Source organism: Chenopodium quinoa, unplaced genomic scaffold, assembly GCF_001683475.1.
Source record: "Chenopodium quinoa cultivar QQ74 unplaced genomic scaffold, ASM168347v1, whole genome shotgun sequence".
NCBI classification, from domain to species: Eukaryota; Viridiplantae; Streptophyta; class Magnoliopsida; order Caryophyllales; family Amaranthaceae; genus Chenopodium; species Chenopodium quinoa.
The window spans coordinates 2,256,147-2,273,590 of NW_018745675.1; the positions used below are offsets into that span (position 1 = coordinate 2,256,147).

Genomic DNA, 17,444 nt, shown 5'->3' on the forward strand with positions numbered 1-17,444 from the left:
AAGTCAATCAAAGGCTGATTCCCCTCCTTTGATTTAGGATGGGGAGTAGGAACTCGATTGGCTTCTTCTTCTTTGAGGAAGAAGGGTTCTTGGCCGACTGTCCCCTGGTGGAGGCAGGCGTCTGCTTGTTGATCAAGTCTTTTATTTCCCCTTTGAAGGTGGTCATGAATTCCATGAGCTCACTTCTAATAACTAGGGTTGCGCCTTTGGCCGCCAGGTTTTGTCCAGCCGGCTATTCTATTGGGTCACTTGGACCGGCTTGATCAATGCCCCGTTCCTTTATTTCCAAGGAACGAGTACGCCTAGTCCTGAGCGAACCATCAGCAGCTACGTAGGTGTCAACGTCAAGGTCATCACCACTATCCTGGTTTGAGTAGACCTGGACTTCGGCCGAGGGCCGCTTCTCATTAAGAGGCGGTACAAGTTCATGTGAAGCCATCTTAGAAATACTCTCCCCACAGACGGCGCCAAATGTTTCGGGGTTTTCTTTGTGTCCTTCGGGAGAGTTACAATTCTAAGACTGGATTCCGGGCACCTATACTTGCAAAACAACGGAGACTCCAGTGGGTGGAAGCTCCGCCTCCGACGATCAAGTTAGCACGTGTTCAGATGTAAAAAATGCGGAATGTAAATGGGATCAAGTTCCTCTTGGAAGCGAAGTGATCATCCGGCTATAGCGAACAGCCTCAATATCTGAGTGTGAACTCTCAAGTGTATTCAATTCTGCAATTAATGCTCTATGAATATTTGTGAATGAATGAATGTCGTTCCCTAGGTGGGAACATCTCCCTTTTATAGGGTCACGAAGCACGTGCCAAGTCCTAGGTTACGGAACCCTAGGACTGATTGGGATGCCTAGGAGTTTGGGCCTTGAAGACAGTCATTCTTAGTTTGACATCTGTCTGCCACGTGTCGTGCCTTGATTAGTCCACTTTAGACTCTTCATGGAGTGACACGTGGTAGACTCTAGTTGGTCCACGTGAATGACACGTGGAGGGTCTTGATTGGTCCACGTGGCGGGGTAAAAATCCCCTAATCAGAATCGAAATAAAAAAAAATTATTTTAAGATTAATCCCTTTGTTTTTTTAGTAATAAGTGTTCGACCAAGTTTGTTTATTCACGTATGTTAATACAAAAATTTGTCCAATAATTAATTTGAAAAAATATACTTTAATAATCCTAACTAATGTTGATTTACTTCTAATAATCCCAACTCAGGTTTATATTTTAGTAATTCTAAATATGACCAAACTTTGCCTCGAATAGACCCAAAAACCGATTACTTGTTGAACGGGTAAACTTTTTTGTTTTTGTTTTTAAATGCCACATGTCAACACATGATTAGCCTAATATTAAAAAAAAAAAAAAACAAAAAAAAACAAAAACAAAAACCATCCCAGCCACCCGCTTCTCCCTTCACCAACCCTAGGCCAACCCCCAAAACCACCAGCCACCCCAAAACCACTAGCTGACAGGCCCTCCAACCCCAAAATCACCAGCCACCACAGACCCCCTCCCTCTTCCCCAAACCACCGTAACTGCAGCGCACCATTCCCAACTCACATTCACAGAGCCGCATCTCCAACACCAGCCCAAAATTGCAACCCAAACCTCCACCTACCTCACCAACCTCGCCACCTGCCGACCTACCAACCCATCAATTACAACCGCAGCAGGCATCACCAATCACCACCAATACCGCAACAAGCACCAGCCCAAAAACATAGTAATTTAGAGCCGGCGGTCGGAGAGGATTTAAACGAAGCAACCCCTAAATGGCTGCCGCAACAACAGCAGGAGCAGTCGGAGTAACCCCAAAACCACGATCCACGATCCACTAAGCATCAATTCGACCTCCAATAACCACAATTCGCCACATTTTACATCAATTTCGACCACCAATCGCAGCAGTCAACGTCAAACCACCCCCTCCCTTCCCTCCCTCCTCGTCGGAAAAAAAAAAAAAAAAACTCTCACATTTTCACCACAAACCGCAACCTCCACTGTCCAATAATTAACGCTAACGCAACCAACTCCAGCGCCAGTTTCTGGGGTCAGCAGAGGCCAGCTGGCCGTTTTCAGGGGTTAGGGGAGGCGACTGGCCGTTCCGATGGGATGGGTTTGGCCCTTGGGTTTCGCGGTGGTGGCTGTTAAGGGATTTTGGTTTTTTTTTTTTTTTTTTTTTTTTTTTTTAATTTTTTAATTTTAGACCAATCACGTGCTGAAACGTGTATTGATTAGCTGCTACAACAAGCCGTTGACTTGGTGTTAACCGGTTGGGTCTATTGGAGGCAAAGTCAGGTCATAAATAGGATTATTATAAGTAAAATGTATTTTTCCTAATAATTTTATCGATCATCATAAAGTATACATACTTTATAAAAGATTGATATTTGAAAACTATATATTAAATTGATTCCAACAAATACCATGATGATTATTTTTTCTACTTATGCATATATAACTAACATTGGTTATTTCCTAAAAAAAAAAAAAAAAAAAAAAAAAAAAAAAAAAAAAAAAAAAAAAACCAATGGTGAAAGTAAAATATGGTAACAGTTCAAAAAGTCAAAGTGAGGCATTAAAAAAAAAAGGATACTTTAGCATTTTCAATGGTAAGCTGATTGTCATGTAAGTTTGCCATGCCACATAGAATTTTCAGCTTATTCTCTTTATAGCTATTTTGTGCCTCAATGTTTAGCTGTTGAATTGGCTTGGTGTTGAAATGAGCTTAACTTTCTCAATTAGCTTTAAAAATTTAATTATATTTATACATTAGTCTCTAAAATTGTGGAAGCTATTTTCTCAAGCAAACTGTATTTTTTAGCTCCAATAGTCAAGCTAATAGCTAGAGAATTTTGAAAATTGCAAGCAAGTAAGTCACTAACTACAACAATTGGAGTTGTTCTTACTTGCTGGAGCTTTGCTCTTGAGAAATACATCTAGCGCGGCCCTAAACATCATAATATAACCGTTCGATACTTAATGAGTTGATGTAAACTCACAATCAAAATATAAATTGGAGAAATAACAAAAGAAAAGATTTTTAAATATTATATGAAAAGTTAGAGAGTGAACAATTTCGACTATGTGTGATCGGATAGATGACATGTTGGCCAAGGTTCTTGTGGAGAACGAGTGACTTTTCTAGGGGTCTTTCTTTAACTTCTTCTTCCCTTTTCAACGGCCTAAGGGTGTTGGTGGTCTGTCTTCATCATTTGGGTTGCTTTAGCTCGACCCTCCTAGTCCAGCAGACATTGAACCTTACCTATTCACCATCCCCAGCTCCTCTCTCGTGTATTGTAGGCCAAATATTTGTTGTTGGTGGTTTAAGCAGCAGATAGGATCCTTCGTCTTTCTTGGGGATGTCATAGCTTGGTTGAGGGTCTCACCGCCCTTTGACAAGGCAATGCTTAGAGGATGGCTTCTAAGTCTTAGGTTCAAATCTTGGGTGATTCTTGAGTTCCCGACACTGAAGTTCACTTTAGAATATTCGGTTAATGAGTCAATATTACTTACTCACGTTTTTTTGTTGCTTAATCTGCGTTATTACGCATGGGATACCTCTATGGTTCACCAGTTATGACCTTCGTCTACAACTTTTCATAGTCTAGGTTTTGCATGACCGCGAAAATTAGTGGATAACTTCATCTACTGGAAATTTACCAAAGATGGGTCTTTCTTGACAAAATCAGTATACATTCATTTGGTTTATTAATTAGGTTATCTGTTGTCGTTTTCCTATTACCCTTCTTCTCTCTAGTGGAGAAAATGTTGGGGTATGTCGATCCTTCCTAAGTGGGAAGTTTTTGCCTAAAAGCTTCTTCATAATGCTCTACCTAGAGCGAGTTCCTTACAAATGAAGGGTTTTCCTATGGATCCTTACATTGTATCTGTCATTAGTTTCTCAAGATGATGTCTTATTTAATTTGGACTATCCATTTGTTAATCGTCTCTAAGTTAGTGGTCCGTTTAGGATTCGCCTAGATTTTGCTTCCAATCTTTCCTTTGAAGCTTGATTTGCGGTCTTTGTTTCTTTAAATTACTTGCATCAATCTTCTAAAGACTATTTTGGTTTGATTCCTTTCTTAGTCTACTATGGGCAATTTGGTTGTCTCAGAATAACTTACACTTCCGTAAAGAGGGCATTTTTCCGGAATATGTGTTTTTCTTAACTACCTGGTTTGTTAGGAGATCCAAACCTCGTGCTTGTTTATCTTGTTTGTCCTACCATCTTCCTCCTGCTTTCACCTGTTTTTCATCTTCTCTATGTCTGTCGGATAGCATGTCGAACTCTTTGGATATTTGCCTTTCGTTTAACGAGCCCACTTGAGATTCTAGGGACCATAGTGCAGGGACAAGCTTAAGCTGGATTTTTCCAGAGTTACGTTCAACTCGTATTTTAGAGGGTGGTGCCTGGGTATGTATTACCAACTATGCTATACAATCTGAATCATTGGCTTGCTTGTTAACTTTGCGTTTGGCGATTTGGCCATCAAGAAGCGGGGTTCCTTCATTGGTTAATCTAAAAAAACTATGATGTTACAACAATGCGCTTTAGGGTTAGACAAGCTAAGGGCTCATCTAATAATTCTATACTCTTGATCAAGAAAGAAATTAGGAATGTTATTTCGGGTTTCTCGGCATGCCAAGTTCAAAATGAGCCCCGAGTTATAGTATCTTCTGCCCATTAGTTAGCCATAACTTCTGCATGTCGGCGTGCTGTATTTTCACTTCTAGTCTGCTTATTTTCTTATTCATTGTTGTTTTGCTTTGTTGTATTTATGTCAATGAAAAAAAAAATTTCATTAACCCATAAAACTTGAGGCTATGCACATCCTAAATGACCGTTGTTTATATTCACATACTCCTAAAAACATATTTCCATACTCCCAAAAAAGAAAAGTTTATTCCTCTATTTTTTGTGTAATAATTTCATACAACTAAGCACAACTTTTTTTAAAAAAAAAAATAAAAATCTTGCACCACAAGTCTTCTCTCTCTTCTTTTCTTATCTTCTTCTCCAAGCCAAACCACACATCACCAACAACCGTATTCCTACTCCACCCATTTTCTCTCTCCTCTTTGCCAAATTGCTGCAATTAAAGCCCGAATTGTAGAAATTGGGTGCCGAATTATTGTGAAATATTGCGATTAAGCTTAAGATCATTAACAACATTTGAAGTAGTGAAATCGATGAGAATTGGAGAAATGTGAGCTCGTTTTCTTCGTGGAATCTTTGATCGAACATTCTTCGTAAAAAATTCAGTAGCAGAAACAACAATAGTAGCAGTATGAGTAGATTGTAGAGTAATTTTTCGCTTCAATTTTGTCTTTGGCAATGGCAGTTTTGAGTAGTTTGTTTTTGTTGTTGTTTGTCAAAGAATGAATTTAGGGTTGAGATTTGCATGGAATTAGAGAAAAAGGAGAGAGAAAGTAAAACTGCATGAAGAAGAAGAACAAGGAGGAGGAGAAAGAGAATGTCATGGAATCCTTACTTTTTCTCGCAAGCGAACCCCTTTGCGTTCTTCACTTGAGTTGTTTTGTTCTTCTCCTTCTCCTCTATTCCTCTATTTTTTCTAAACTTAAACTATATTTTTTTTGAAGGAAAATTAAACTTTATTTGATGTTCAAACAATAGAGTTAAAATTAATTTATGAAAAGGGGTTACTCGGTTAGCAGAGGTTACTTAGTCGGGGATTACACACTTGGTCAGGGGTTACTCGGTCAGGGGTTACTAGGTCGGTCAGGTGTTACTTGGTCAGGGGTTACTAGGTTGGTTAAGGGTTACTCGGTTAGAGGTTACTAGATCGGTTAGGGGTTACTAGATCAGTCTGGGGTTACTAGATCAGTCTGGTTTTACTAGGTTGGTTTGGGATTGCTAGGTTTGTTAGGGATTACTTGGTCAGGGGTTACTTGTGTATTAGCTAGCCACACCATGTGATAAGCCACACACAAAACCTGCTGTTTTTAAGGGCAACAACTCTAAAAAATGGAAATTAAAGCTTTTATGCATTGTTAAATACCTTTCTCCACCCATAATTTCCACTTTTACTTTTTTATATTTCCTTTTTCCATCACTTTCAAGTAAATTATTCACCCACTATCTTCTTTTAATAATTTTTTAATTTTCCAACAAACCTTGTTTATATATTATTTTAATAAAGTCAAAACTATGTGCAAGTCAATAGATACACTTAAAAATAAACAGATGGAAAACTAATCAGATTGCATAGTTGATGCAACAGTTCTAGCCCAAAGCTTAAGACATTCTCTCAGCTCTTCTTCTCTAGAAACCCTTGCCATTCTCAACCTTAGCAACGGCGAGTCCGGTCTCTTTATCGTCCATGCTTCAGACTAATATGGCTCCACAACTTTGTTCTTTTTCTCTTTGGTTTGAGGTTCTATATCACCAAGCGTGCTCGTTCCATACTTTTCATCAACTCTTTGCAAGGCCGGAATTACTCTCACAGTTCGAGGGTTAAGTTGATCCATTTCAAATTGGAATCCTAAATCCATGAACCCTTTCAACTCTTCTAGCTCAAGATCATGCAATCTGCTACAACTTAAGAATTTTTGCAATTTAAGGCCTGCATTCGTCAAAAGACTTGAACTCTTTCTTGGTCTTTCAATCCATGGAGAGGACGATTGTGACCTAATTTTATTGCTAATCAAATTTTTCCTTGATAATCTTTCCCTCCCAAGACGATTATCATCACCATCATCTTGTCTCTTGTCTTCTACTTCATTATTGCAATCCTTCTGTTCAATATGAAATGTATAAATTAATTAATTCTCTGTATATATATCATCTTGACATTGTACAAATTGACTTATAAATTAATTAATACTCCTAATTATTCTTTCTTCCCACTCTATTAGTTACATAAATCTTGACATCTTGTGAAATTGATTACGGGCAAGTAAACCGGAACATATGGATTATATTTTGGTTTATCTATATTGAGAACTTGAAATCTTGAAAAGTATGTTGGTGAATTGGTAAAAGTGGCTCTAATCTAGGATATGATAAGCTTACCATGAGGCAATGATTTTGATTCCATTGGGTGATTTGCATGATTAAAACTAATGCAATAGCTAAGTCACTTTCTTTGGTTAAAGACCACAAAACTACACAATTACGTTACTTTCACTAATATCAATTGCAATTGTACATAAACTAGTAATGTCAACAAAAAAACTAGTAGTGTCAACAAATCAAACCATATACGAAGTATATAATTAGGATTTAGGAGTTATTTTTTTTAAATATTCACCACCTTATTATCCCAAATTTTCAATCCTCACTTTTTATACACAATCATCAGTAATTTTATACTAAAACAGACACCAAAAGTAACACGTGTCACATCCTGATGCTATTTTTCCCCTTTAAAACTCCCCTTCCTTTTTTAACCTTTTTTTTTTGAATATTTGATACAATTATAATAATATCATTTCAAAAAAATTTATATTATCTTTATGACAAAAATATTCCTTTTTATTTGGTGTTCATAATTCTTCCATACACATTTACTTAAAATATTATTCCAACTCCTTTTTTATTATATGATAAACAGAGAAATATTATATTTTGCCAAAAAAGTAATACTCTCGTAATAAAATTGATTCATATTATTGATATTAATGAAATTTAAAGTGTCACTTTTATTTGTTAGATATAATTAACATTTTCTTAAAGAAAATAGACTTACCGTGCATGGCACGGAGCCTAAGCTAGTGTATATTAAACAAAAAATCAAATTTTCTACAATAACTTTCACTTTGTCTTTTAAAAAAAACTTTCAACATTCACTTACACCTCCAAAACCATTCAAAAGCTATAATTAAACTTAATTTCTCAAAATCATTCAATAACTACCTTGTATCAGATCACTAATTCATAAAAAGGACTTTTTAATTTGTAAGATCTAGTTTATTACCACCTAATATTGTACCGCTCACTAAAAAAGTTTAATTCTATATTTTACAGCTTCCTTAACAAATTAAGTTTGTAAAAAGAAGGAATTAAATTGGTGAAAGTATTCTTAGGTTTAATTGCCTAGCCGTCTCCTCTCTATTTTTTTTTTTCTCTTTAGGGTTCTTCAAAAAAGTGTTTTATAAGCCGAAAATAGTAAAATTTCTCCAGAAATTTGGCTATTTCCGACCCTTTTCCTTTAGTTTCCTTAAGTTTTTGTTATTAAATTCAATAAAATTACACTATTTGAAAGGTAGTAAGTACCCCTATTGTGGGTTTGAGTGTAGTAAGTGCCCCTATGGTGGGCTTTGTTCTAGTTTTGTTTTTGTTTTTTAAGTTTAGTATGGTACAAGTTGTTTCATGGGTAAAGATTTGTGCGGGATCGAGAAAGAGGTTAATTCTTCGATTAAAATCAGATGAATCAGACGAAAATATTCTTCAAGACTACAACAGATCAATAGACCCCCTCATCGAAGAAGGTTGTAAATCATAGCGATATAAAAGAGGGTATGAAGAATATACGATTTGCAACAACGATTGTAGCTCTGCTGAAAGAATGCTTTTATTTGATTCAATTTTTATGTATTTATCAAATTTAAATCTCTTTGTAGATGTCGTATGACTTTTTATTTATAAATTAATCTTTATTCACAAAAAAAGGAATTAAATTGGTGTAGGTGAAATTTAGGGTAAGCATGATGAAGAATTGTGGAATAAAAAGGAAAAACTAACGATTAGATGGGCCTAATTAACGAATTTAGGGATGTAATTTGTTACGGAGGTGATAACATGTAGAATTAAAATTTAAGTGGATGGTAAAATATTATTTTTTTGTCGGGTGATAAAACACAATTCGGTTATTTTTTTATTTATTTTATTTTATTTTATTTTATTGTATTATTTTTTATTTAAAGCTGATAAAGAACAAAAAATCCAAATAAAAAACCAACTTCATTCCAAGAGTAAAATATACTGTATAAAAGAAAACTAATTTTTAACAAGGCTTACATCATTCCGTGTAAATACAATATCTTGTGCATTTAACCGGACACATTCTAGTATTAACTAAAACTAGCTAAGTAAAATAGTTAAATAATAAAGTAGACAACCTTGAGTATAGAAATTAAAAAGAGGCATAAACTAAGTTGGTTTTTTTTTTTTTATTATTTATTTTATTATTATTATTATTATTTTTTTATATTTGAGTGGAAGAAGAAACTTACTATGACTTATACATTGAATCAATATAATGTATTACCTAAGTAATGTAGAAACCTTTATGATGAATAACAACACCTCATCATCTTGAACAACTTGATTAATAATTGACCTATCGCATCTGTTGTTGTAACACAAATCATTAAATAATATAGTGTTTTTTATTTAATATTTTTATTTTACAACATCAATAATATAAGTGAAGCTTGTTGGAAAAATACCTATTGAAATCAAGAACAAAGACAAGCAACACGTTACAATCGATCAAGATTCGACCTTCTTCTGTTGTGCTGTGGTTTGGAACCCACCGCCTTAGAAGTGAAATACGCCACCACCGGTACAGATTCTCCAGTGGCGCATGCCTCCCAAGTTTTACACAACGACCTCCGCAATTCGTGTACCTGAACTCGAAGGCTGGAATTGCTCAAGAACTGTTCAGATCTCAAAGAATGGGTATGTGTTTTTGGTTTCGTATGAATGAATAATTAAAGAAGAAAACAGTACTCGTATTAATAGGTTTCCCAAAAAAGGGAAACAAATAAACGAAGCTCACCCAAGAAATAGGCGAACCCGGTCGGGCAACCAGCCGCCTGACCGGGCAGGAGAGAAAATCTCCCAGACCAGGCATCGCGCCCGGTTGGGCCACGACCGCCCGGTCGGGCAATCTCGAATTCTCACCCCGGGCGAGCAACTGGGCAAGAGCTGCCTGGTCGGGCTTGTCAAAGTTAGGTCTCGCAAGCCGGCCGGGCGAACCACCGCCCTACCGGGCATGAGAGCCCTCCTTTCCTGTAGCCAACTTCGCTCGGTCGGGTGCGAGTACTCCTTCGAGGAGTTGTTTATTTCGTCACAAGTGTGGATCATAACAGCTTTGCGAATCATCCGATTGCATTATTATTTCCACCAATCCCCCACTAATGCAAGCGGATCAACGACATGAAATCTGAACAGTAAATCAAAGTCTCTGTACTTAAATGCTAGTATCTGAAGGTTTGAACTAACACATTAGTGCACAAGGTTTTCAACACTTACCTAGTAAGTATCCTAAGATTTCAACTCCTAGGAGCGAGAAAGGGATCTTGTAAACACATACCTTGACTTTATATCTTAAGCAACTCTGCAAATTTGGCTACTCTTGGGAACTAATGAGTACTTCAAGAGAACCATACTTGTTCTCCCTAGAAGAGAGCCACTCTTCGTACTTACGTAGGTGTTGCCGTGTGAACTACTCCACACACTCCTGCAAATCCAAGAACTATTCATGCAAATATGTGTAACTCACAATACTTTGCAAATTCAAGGACTATTCATGCATCGGAGATTCAACATTAAGAACAATTAAGTTCATCCTCTTTCAACATTTTCGGTGCACCTATCCTGCTTAGCGGACCATGGACTAACCGTAGCATTAAGGGCTAAACCCAACCTCATATCTTCGGTACCTCTCACATTCCCTACTCAAGCAGTCTCAGCTGATAGTCCAGATCACTTAAGACCACCATCACTCCTCACTCTTGATTACCAGGATAGAGGTATTAAGATCTAAACTCATCTTGTTCGTTGAATCTACCTAGTTAACAACCACTCAAAAAGAGTCATTAGATTCAATTAAATGTAAGTATAAACAATAAGCAATAAATCAAGCTAATATTTCTCATTCATACAATATTCAACAAAACAGGATTTATTCATAACATAAAACATTAAAATGTTTAATCAATACTTACAAAGCTCACATCCGTTCAACATAAGGTTTCAAACCCATACCTGTTGATGATTCAATCACCATTCTCTTGCATAGACCCTTTGTAAAAAGGATCAGCTAGGTTTTTCTCTGTCCGGACATAGTCTAAAGAAACAACCCCATTCACAATAAACTGTCTCATTGACTTCTGCTAACATGTATGTGCTGCTTCTTGCCATTGTAGACACTATTCCTAGCAACATAGATAGCAACCTGTGAATCACAATGAATAGAGACCGGTGGTGTTGGTTTCCCCTACAAAAGGATGTCAGCCAATAAGTTTCTCAACCAGTCCGCCTCCTGGGTAGCAAGATCCAAAGCTATGAACTCTGCTTCCATTGTAGACCTGGCAATACAGTACAAGACTGCTTTGCAGACTTCCATGATATAACACTAGCACAAAGAGTAAAAACATACCCACTAGTAGAGTTCACTTCATCACTGGAACTTACCCAATTAGCATTACAATACCCTTCTAGAACCAAAGGACGATCCACAAAGTCTAAGCCCCAACTCATGGTTCCACGAAGGTATCTCAGTACATGTCTTAGAGCTACCCAATGATCATCGCTTGGGCAAGGAGTGTATTTGCTAAGCCTGCTCACAACAAATGCAATGTCTGGGCGAGTGCAATTCATCAAGAACATCAAGCTCCTTATTATCTTGGCATACTTCTCCAAAGAAACAACTTTTCCCTAATTCTTTTCTAGAGCTATACTACTGTCATAGGGAATTTTCAAAGGCACAACATCAAAGTAATCAAACTTTTTAAACACTTTCACTACATAATGAGATAGATTCAGAAAATAGCTCTTTTTGGTCTTTAAAACCTTAACACCAAGAATCACATCTACTTCTCCCAAATCCTTCATCTCAAACTTAGAAGAAAGCAACTTCTTAGTTTTAATTATAGCAAATATTTTAGAGTAAACACATGCCTCACTACCATTGACATCAAAACCAAAACTAAGAATGGTACTATGAAATCTTTCATACCATTGCTTTGGTGCATGCTTTAGTCCATACAAGGACTTCTTGAGCCTACATACCTTATTCTCCGTTCTAGGAACTACGAACCCTGGAGGTTGCTCCATATAAATTTCCTTTTCCAGATCACCATTTAAAAAAGTTGTTTTGACACCCATCTGATGCACAAACAAATTAAATGATGAGGTAAAGGAAAATAAAGTACGAGTAGTAGCAATCTTAGTCACCGGAGAATAAGTGTAGAAATAATCAATGTCGTATTTCTAAGTGAACCCTCTAATCACCAATCTGGCCTTGAACCTTTCTACACTGTCGTCTGTCCTCATTTTCATCTTGAAAATCCACTTGCACCTTATAGGTCTGCTTCCCTTTGGTAAATCAACAAGTTTCCAAGTGCCATTCTACATGATGGACTCAAGTTCACTCTTAACTACTACCTTCCAAAGACTTGCAGCAACTGAGCTCATTGTTTCTTTAAACATTTTGGGATCTTCATTTACAACCTAAAGGAAAACCATGACCTCATCTAGACCATCCTCACCTTCTATTTCAGTTAAGAACGCCGTAAGGAAATCAGGGCCAAAGGTTGCTTCTATTTTCTGTCTTTTACTTCTCCTAAATTGAGTTAACTCCTTAGTCTTGGGAGAAGTTTCAACCTAATCTGTTGACAAAGGAATTGAAGAAAAATTGTTAGTAACATCATTTTTCTTCAAAGGAAACACCTGTTCGAAGAACTCTACATCTCGGGACTCGCTAATGACATTGTCGCCTAGACTCATGAACCTGAAGGCAGCACTATTCTCAGCATATCTAATGAACACCGTATCAAACGTTCTCGAGCCTATTGTCGACCGTTTGAAGGAAGGATATCCCACCTTTGCTAGACACCACACTTTCAAGTAACTCAGATTCGGGGCATAACCTTTTCATAACTCGTATGGAGTCTTGTCTAACTTCTTATGTGTAACTCTGTTCAGAACAAAATTTGCTGACAGTACAGCTTCTCCCCACATGTTGTCTGGCAACCCAAAACTCACATCATCTCCTTTAGAGTCCTATTTTTCCTCTCTGCGATCCCATTTTGCTGTGGTGTGTACAGAGCTGAGACCTCATGAATAATCCCCTCAGCTTCACGCACTCCCTTAAGGAAAGTTGAGCCGTACCTCTCCTCCTCTGTCAGACTGAACCCTTTTAATTTTTCGACTCAGCTGGTTTTCAACTTCTACCTTATACACAAGAAACTTGGATTCAGCTTCATCTTTTGACCTTAATAGATAAACCCTATAGTATCAGGAATGATCATCAACAAATTTGTAAGGTTTCTTCAAAAACTTAGACTCTACATATACTTTACATTTTTCTAGTCCATCTAATGACATATTCGGGAGAAAATTTAAACGTTTCATACGTTTCAGTTTGGCAACACCAATATGACCCAATCTAGCATGCCATAAATCAAAGGACTCAACAATATAAGCAGAAGTAGAACTCTTATTAATGGAAGATTTAGTTACAATTTCAAGAACAAAGAGACCCCCACTAAGGTACCCTTTGCCAACATATTCACCACTGCGGGTTAGTACAAGTTTATTAGCATCATATCAAAGATTAACTTAACTCCTAATTTGTTAAGCAAAGCACCAGAAATAAAGGTTCCTGTAGAGAGAAGGAACATACAGTACATTGTGTAGGGCCAGAGTCTTTCCTGAAGTCATCTTAAGAATCACCTTTTCCTCTCCCTAGCACTTCAGAGCTGCTAGAGTTCCCCATGTAGACTTGTTCACCCTCTTTGGCTTCCTCCACGGTAGCAAATAGATCTTTGTTGGCACAAAAGTGTTTGGAAGCTCCTGTGTCAACAATCCACTCAAAGTTATTTTCTACCAAGTTGACCTCAGAGACTACCGCAACAATAACATCATCATCCTCATCTTCAGCTAGATGAGCTTGATTCTTGAATTTTCCCTTCTTCCCATCATTGCTTTTCTGATCAAACTTTCCCTTCACCTTGCAGTACACAGCGAAGTGCCCTAATTTGCCACAGTTCTAGCATTTGGTCTTGGATTTGTCAATCTTGCTTCTAGGCTTGAGGTTACCTTTGTGCTTTCTAGACTTCCCCTAGCCAGCACGATTGTTATCAGATTTCCTTTCATTGTTAGAATCAAGTTCTACCAGATTGGCTTTCACAGCTAATTCATTTTTTGGCTTGGAGTTTGAATCCTTAAGGCGGTTTGCCTTTTTAATTTTCATATGACTCACTAAATCTTCAAGAGTTAGATCTCTTTTCTTATGCTTGAGGTGATTTCGATAGTCAGACTAGGATTCAGGTAATTTCTCAATTAATACATTATCCAACAAGATCTCACACATCTTCATACCTTGAGCAAGAATTTCTGCAACATAATTTTTATACACATGGACTTGATCCATGATAGGCTTCGAGTCAACCAACTTAAAGTTCAACCAATTTCCAGTCCTATACTTATTTTTCTCGGCATCATCCGCACCATATTTCTTTTCTAAACACACCTATATCTCCTTAGTAGATTTCATATAAACATACAAATCAAATATGTTATTATTCATGTGGTTCAGAAGATGACCCTTAACAAACTTATTATCACGATCAAATTTCTTGATTTCAAATTCATTACCAACAGTAGTAGAGATACTCTGGGTAGGGTCAGATTCTTTACTCCTAGCGACAGGAGTACTAGGAATATCAATCATAGCATTGGTTTGAACAATAGGTTTTGGGGCATCCCTAAACAAAACATAATCGACTTCTACTTGTTAAAAAAATCAACATTCTTTGTGACCATCTCTTGTAATTAATTCCATCAAGAGACTCAACCTTAGACAGATCTAGGTATAAACGAGTTCGAGAATTTCTAGTCATGATATTAACAGATCTAAATAATTATTTTGGTTTTAAATTGTTGGAAAAATATTGTATTAATCTAGAACAAAGACAAGCTACACGTTACAATCGATCAAGATCCGACCTCCTTCTATTGTGTCGTGGTTTGGAACCCACTGCCTTAGAAGCGTAATACGCCACCACCGGTACAAATTCTCCAGTGGCGCACGCCTCCCAAGTTTTACACAACGACCTCCGCAATTCGTGTACCCGAACTCAATGGTTGGAATTGCTCAAGAACAGTTCAGATCTCAAAGGATAGGTTTGTGTTTTTTGTTTCGTATGAATGAATAATTAAAGAAGAAGACAATACTCGTATTTATAGGTGTCCCAAATAAGGGAAACAAATAAACGAAGCTGACCCAAGAAATAGGTGGGCCCAGCCGGGCAATCGGCCGCCCGACCGGGCGCGAGAGAAACTCTCCCAAACCAGGCATCGCGCTTGGTCGGGCGATCTCGAATTCTCGCCCGGGGCGAGCAACAACCCCCTGGTCGGGCTCGTCAAACTTAGGTATCGCCGCCTAGCCAGGCGAACCACCGCCCTATCGGGCGCGAGAGCCCTCCTGTCCTGTAGCCAACTTCGCCTGATCGGGCGCGAGTATTACTTCGAGGCGTCGTTTATTCCCTCATGAGTGTGGATCGTAATAGCTTTGCGAATCTTCCGATTGCATTCCAACAAAGCTTAATTTGGTTTGCACAAAAAAAAAAAAAAAAAAAAAAAAAAAAAAAAAAAAAAAACTAGTATGGAAACTAGAAACGTTTCATATGATTCATGTTATAAGATAGTTACAATGTCATGTTCTTTTGAGCTTCAAAGCATAGCAGAGCAGGCCACAATAGCTTAAAAGAACAAGGCCTAACGTTATTTTGTACATTAGAATAAGTCATTTCTTTTGGGATTTGAAAAACAGATCCTTTTTAACACAATTTTGTTGAACCTCTTTCCTATTCGAAATATTTAGTTTATTAATTGGACGACAATAGCTAGCATGAATAAGTTGTTGTGACAAGACTAATTCAAACTACATTATCAATACGGCTACTAAAATGGAATAGAAGCATAAATTGAAACTGTGACATTACCTGAGAGAAAGAGCTTGATGATACAACATCCCCCTCCCATTGACAAGATTCCGACGATGAACTAGTACATGATTGTAAGGCATTACTAGAACTAAGTACTGAAGTTGGTTCGGGCGACAAAATGATTTGGTGGAACCAAAGACGGTCCATGGCATCGAGAAGTTGAGAAGAGTAGCTTTCTGCCATGTGATAATATTTTCCACTCATCCCATTAAGCTTTCTGCCATGGACAAAAGGCCAGAGGATGAGTGGAAAATATTATCACGGCTCTAATTTGGACCTTCAATATAACCTTAATTTATATGTTTCATGTGTAGGTTGTATGTTGGGTGAATAGATTGTCTACACTTCTATTCGGCATGTTTAATGGGCGGGCCCGAATATTAACTTAGCTCTTGATTACTACAACTAAAACGCCAAATTATTGATAATATTACTTAGTTTAGAATTCGTGTAATGGATACAACTAAATTTATTTATTATTAGTCTTTGATTACTACAACTAAATGCTCTAAATTATTCGTAATATTAATTAGTTTAGAGTTCGTTCAATTGATACAACTAAATTCATTTATTGTTAGACTTTGATTACTACAACTAAAAACTCTAAATTATTCGTAATATTAATTAGTTTAGACCTCCTACAATGGATACAATTCAATATATTTATTGTTAGGCTTTGATTACTACAACTAAAAACTCTAACTTTTTAACAATATTAATTAGTTTATAACTCGTGCAATGGATACAACTAAATTCGTTTATTATTAGCCTTTGATTACTACAAATAAAAAGTCCAAATTGTTCGCAATATTAATAAGTTTAAAACTAGTGCAACTAGCAATGTCAAAATGATTTGACAATTCGGTTTCGGTTCAATTTGGAATTGGTTTAATTCGCCGACGGGTCGATTTCGGTTCGGTTAAACTTATTATCGATTCGGTTTGGTTCCAGTTTATTTTTTATTGGTTTTATTTAGGTTCGGCTCGTAAACGGTTCAGGTAGTAAGCGGTTCGGGTTGTAAACAAATTGGTTTGAACAGTCAGTTTGGGAGTTTACCCGGGTGTAAACGATACAGATTCATATAAACTCAAATAATAACCAGTTTGGATTTATATGTAATATCCCGTTTTTTTTAGACGTATTTTCTAATTAATTATTTAATTAATATTTTCTAAAAAGGGTATTTTAGTAATTTATTTTACTATTTGAATTTTGGAGACAAAATGATATTTGAATTTTGGCGCCAAAAGCATTTTAAGACTTAATTATTTTTGGATTTTGGATAAGATTTATCATGCATTTATTTTATTTTAATAACCGAATTTATATATATATATATATATATATATATATATATTTCGGATATTTTAATTAAGTAAAATTATATTTTATTATTTAATTTAAAGGAGCCAAATTTCCTAATTAATTAGCTAGGAATTTTCGGATTTTCTTAGTGAAGAAAATATGATTTTTCTTAGTTAATTTAATTAGTAAATAATTGTATTTTCCTAATTAA

At 36.6% G+C, this 17,444-nt stretch overlaps 1 protein-coding gene across 1 annotated transcript; it reads right to left on the minus strand.

Moving 5' to 3' along the window:
• Window positions 1–5,978: 5,978 nt before the first annotated feature.
• Window positions 5,979–16,205, minus strand: LOC110717274. The gene is made up of 2 exons (XM_021895931.1): window positions 15,926–16,205; window positions 5,979–6,763 (listed from the first exon to the last, which is right to left on the minus strand). The coding sequence occupies exons 1-2, from the start codon at window positions 16,130–16,132 to the stop codon at window positions 6,359–6,361; spliced, it is 612 nt and encodes a 203-aa protein (XP_021751623.1). The 5' UTR covers window positions 16,133–16,205; the 3' UTR covers window positions 5,979–6,358.
• Between the last annotated feature and the right edge of the window lie 1,239 nt (window positions 16,206–17,444).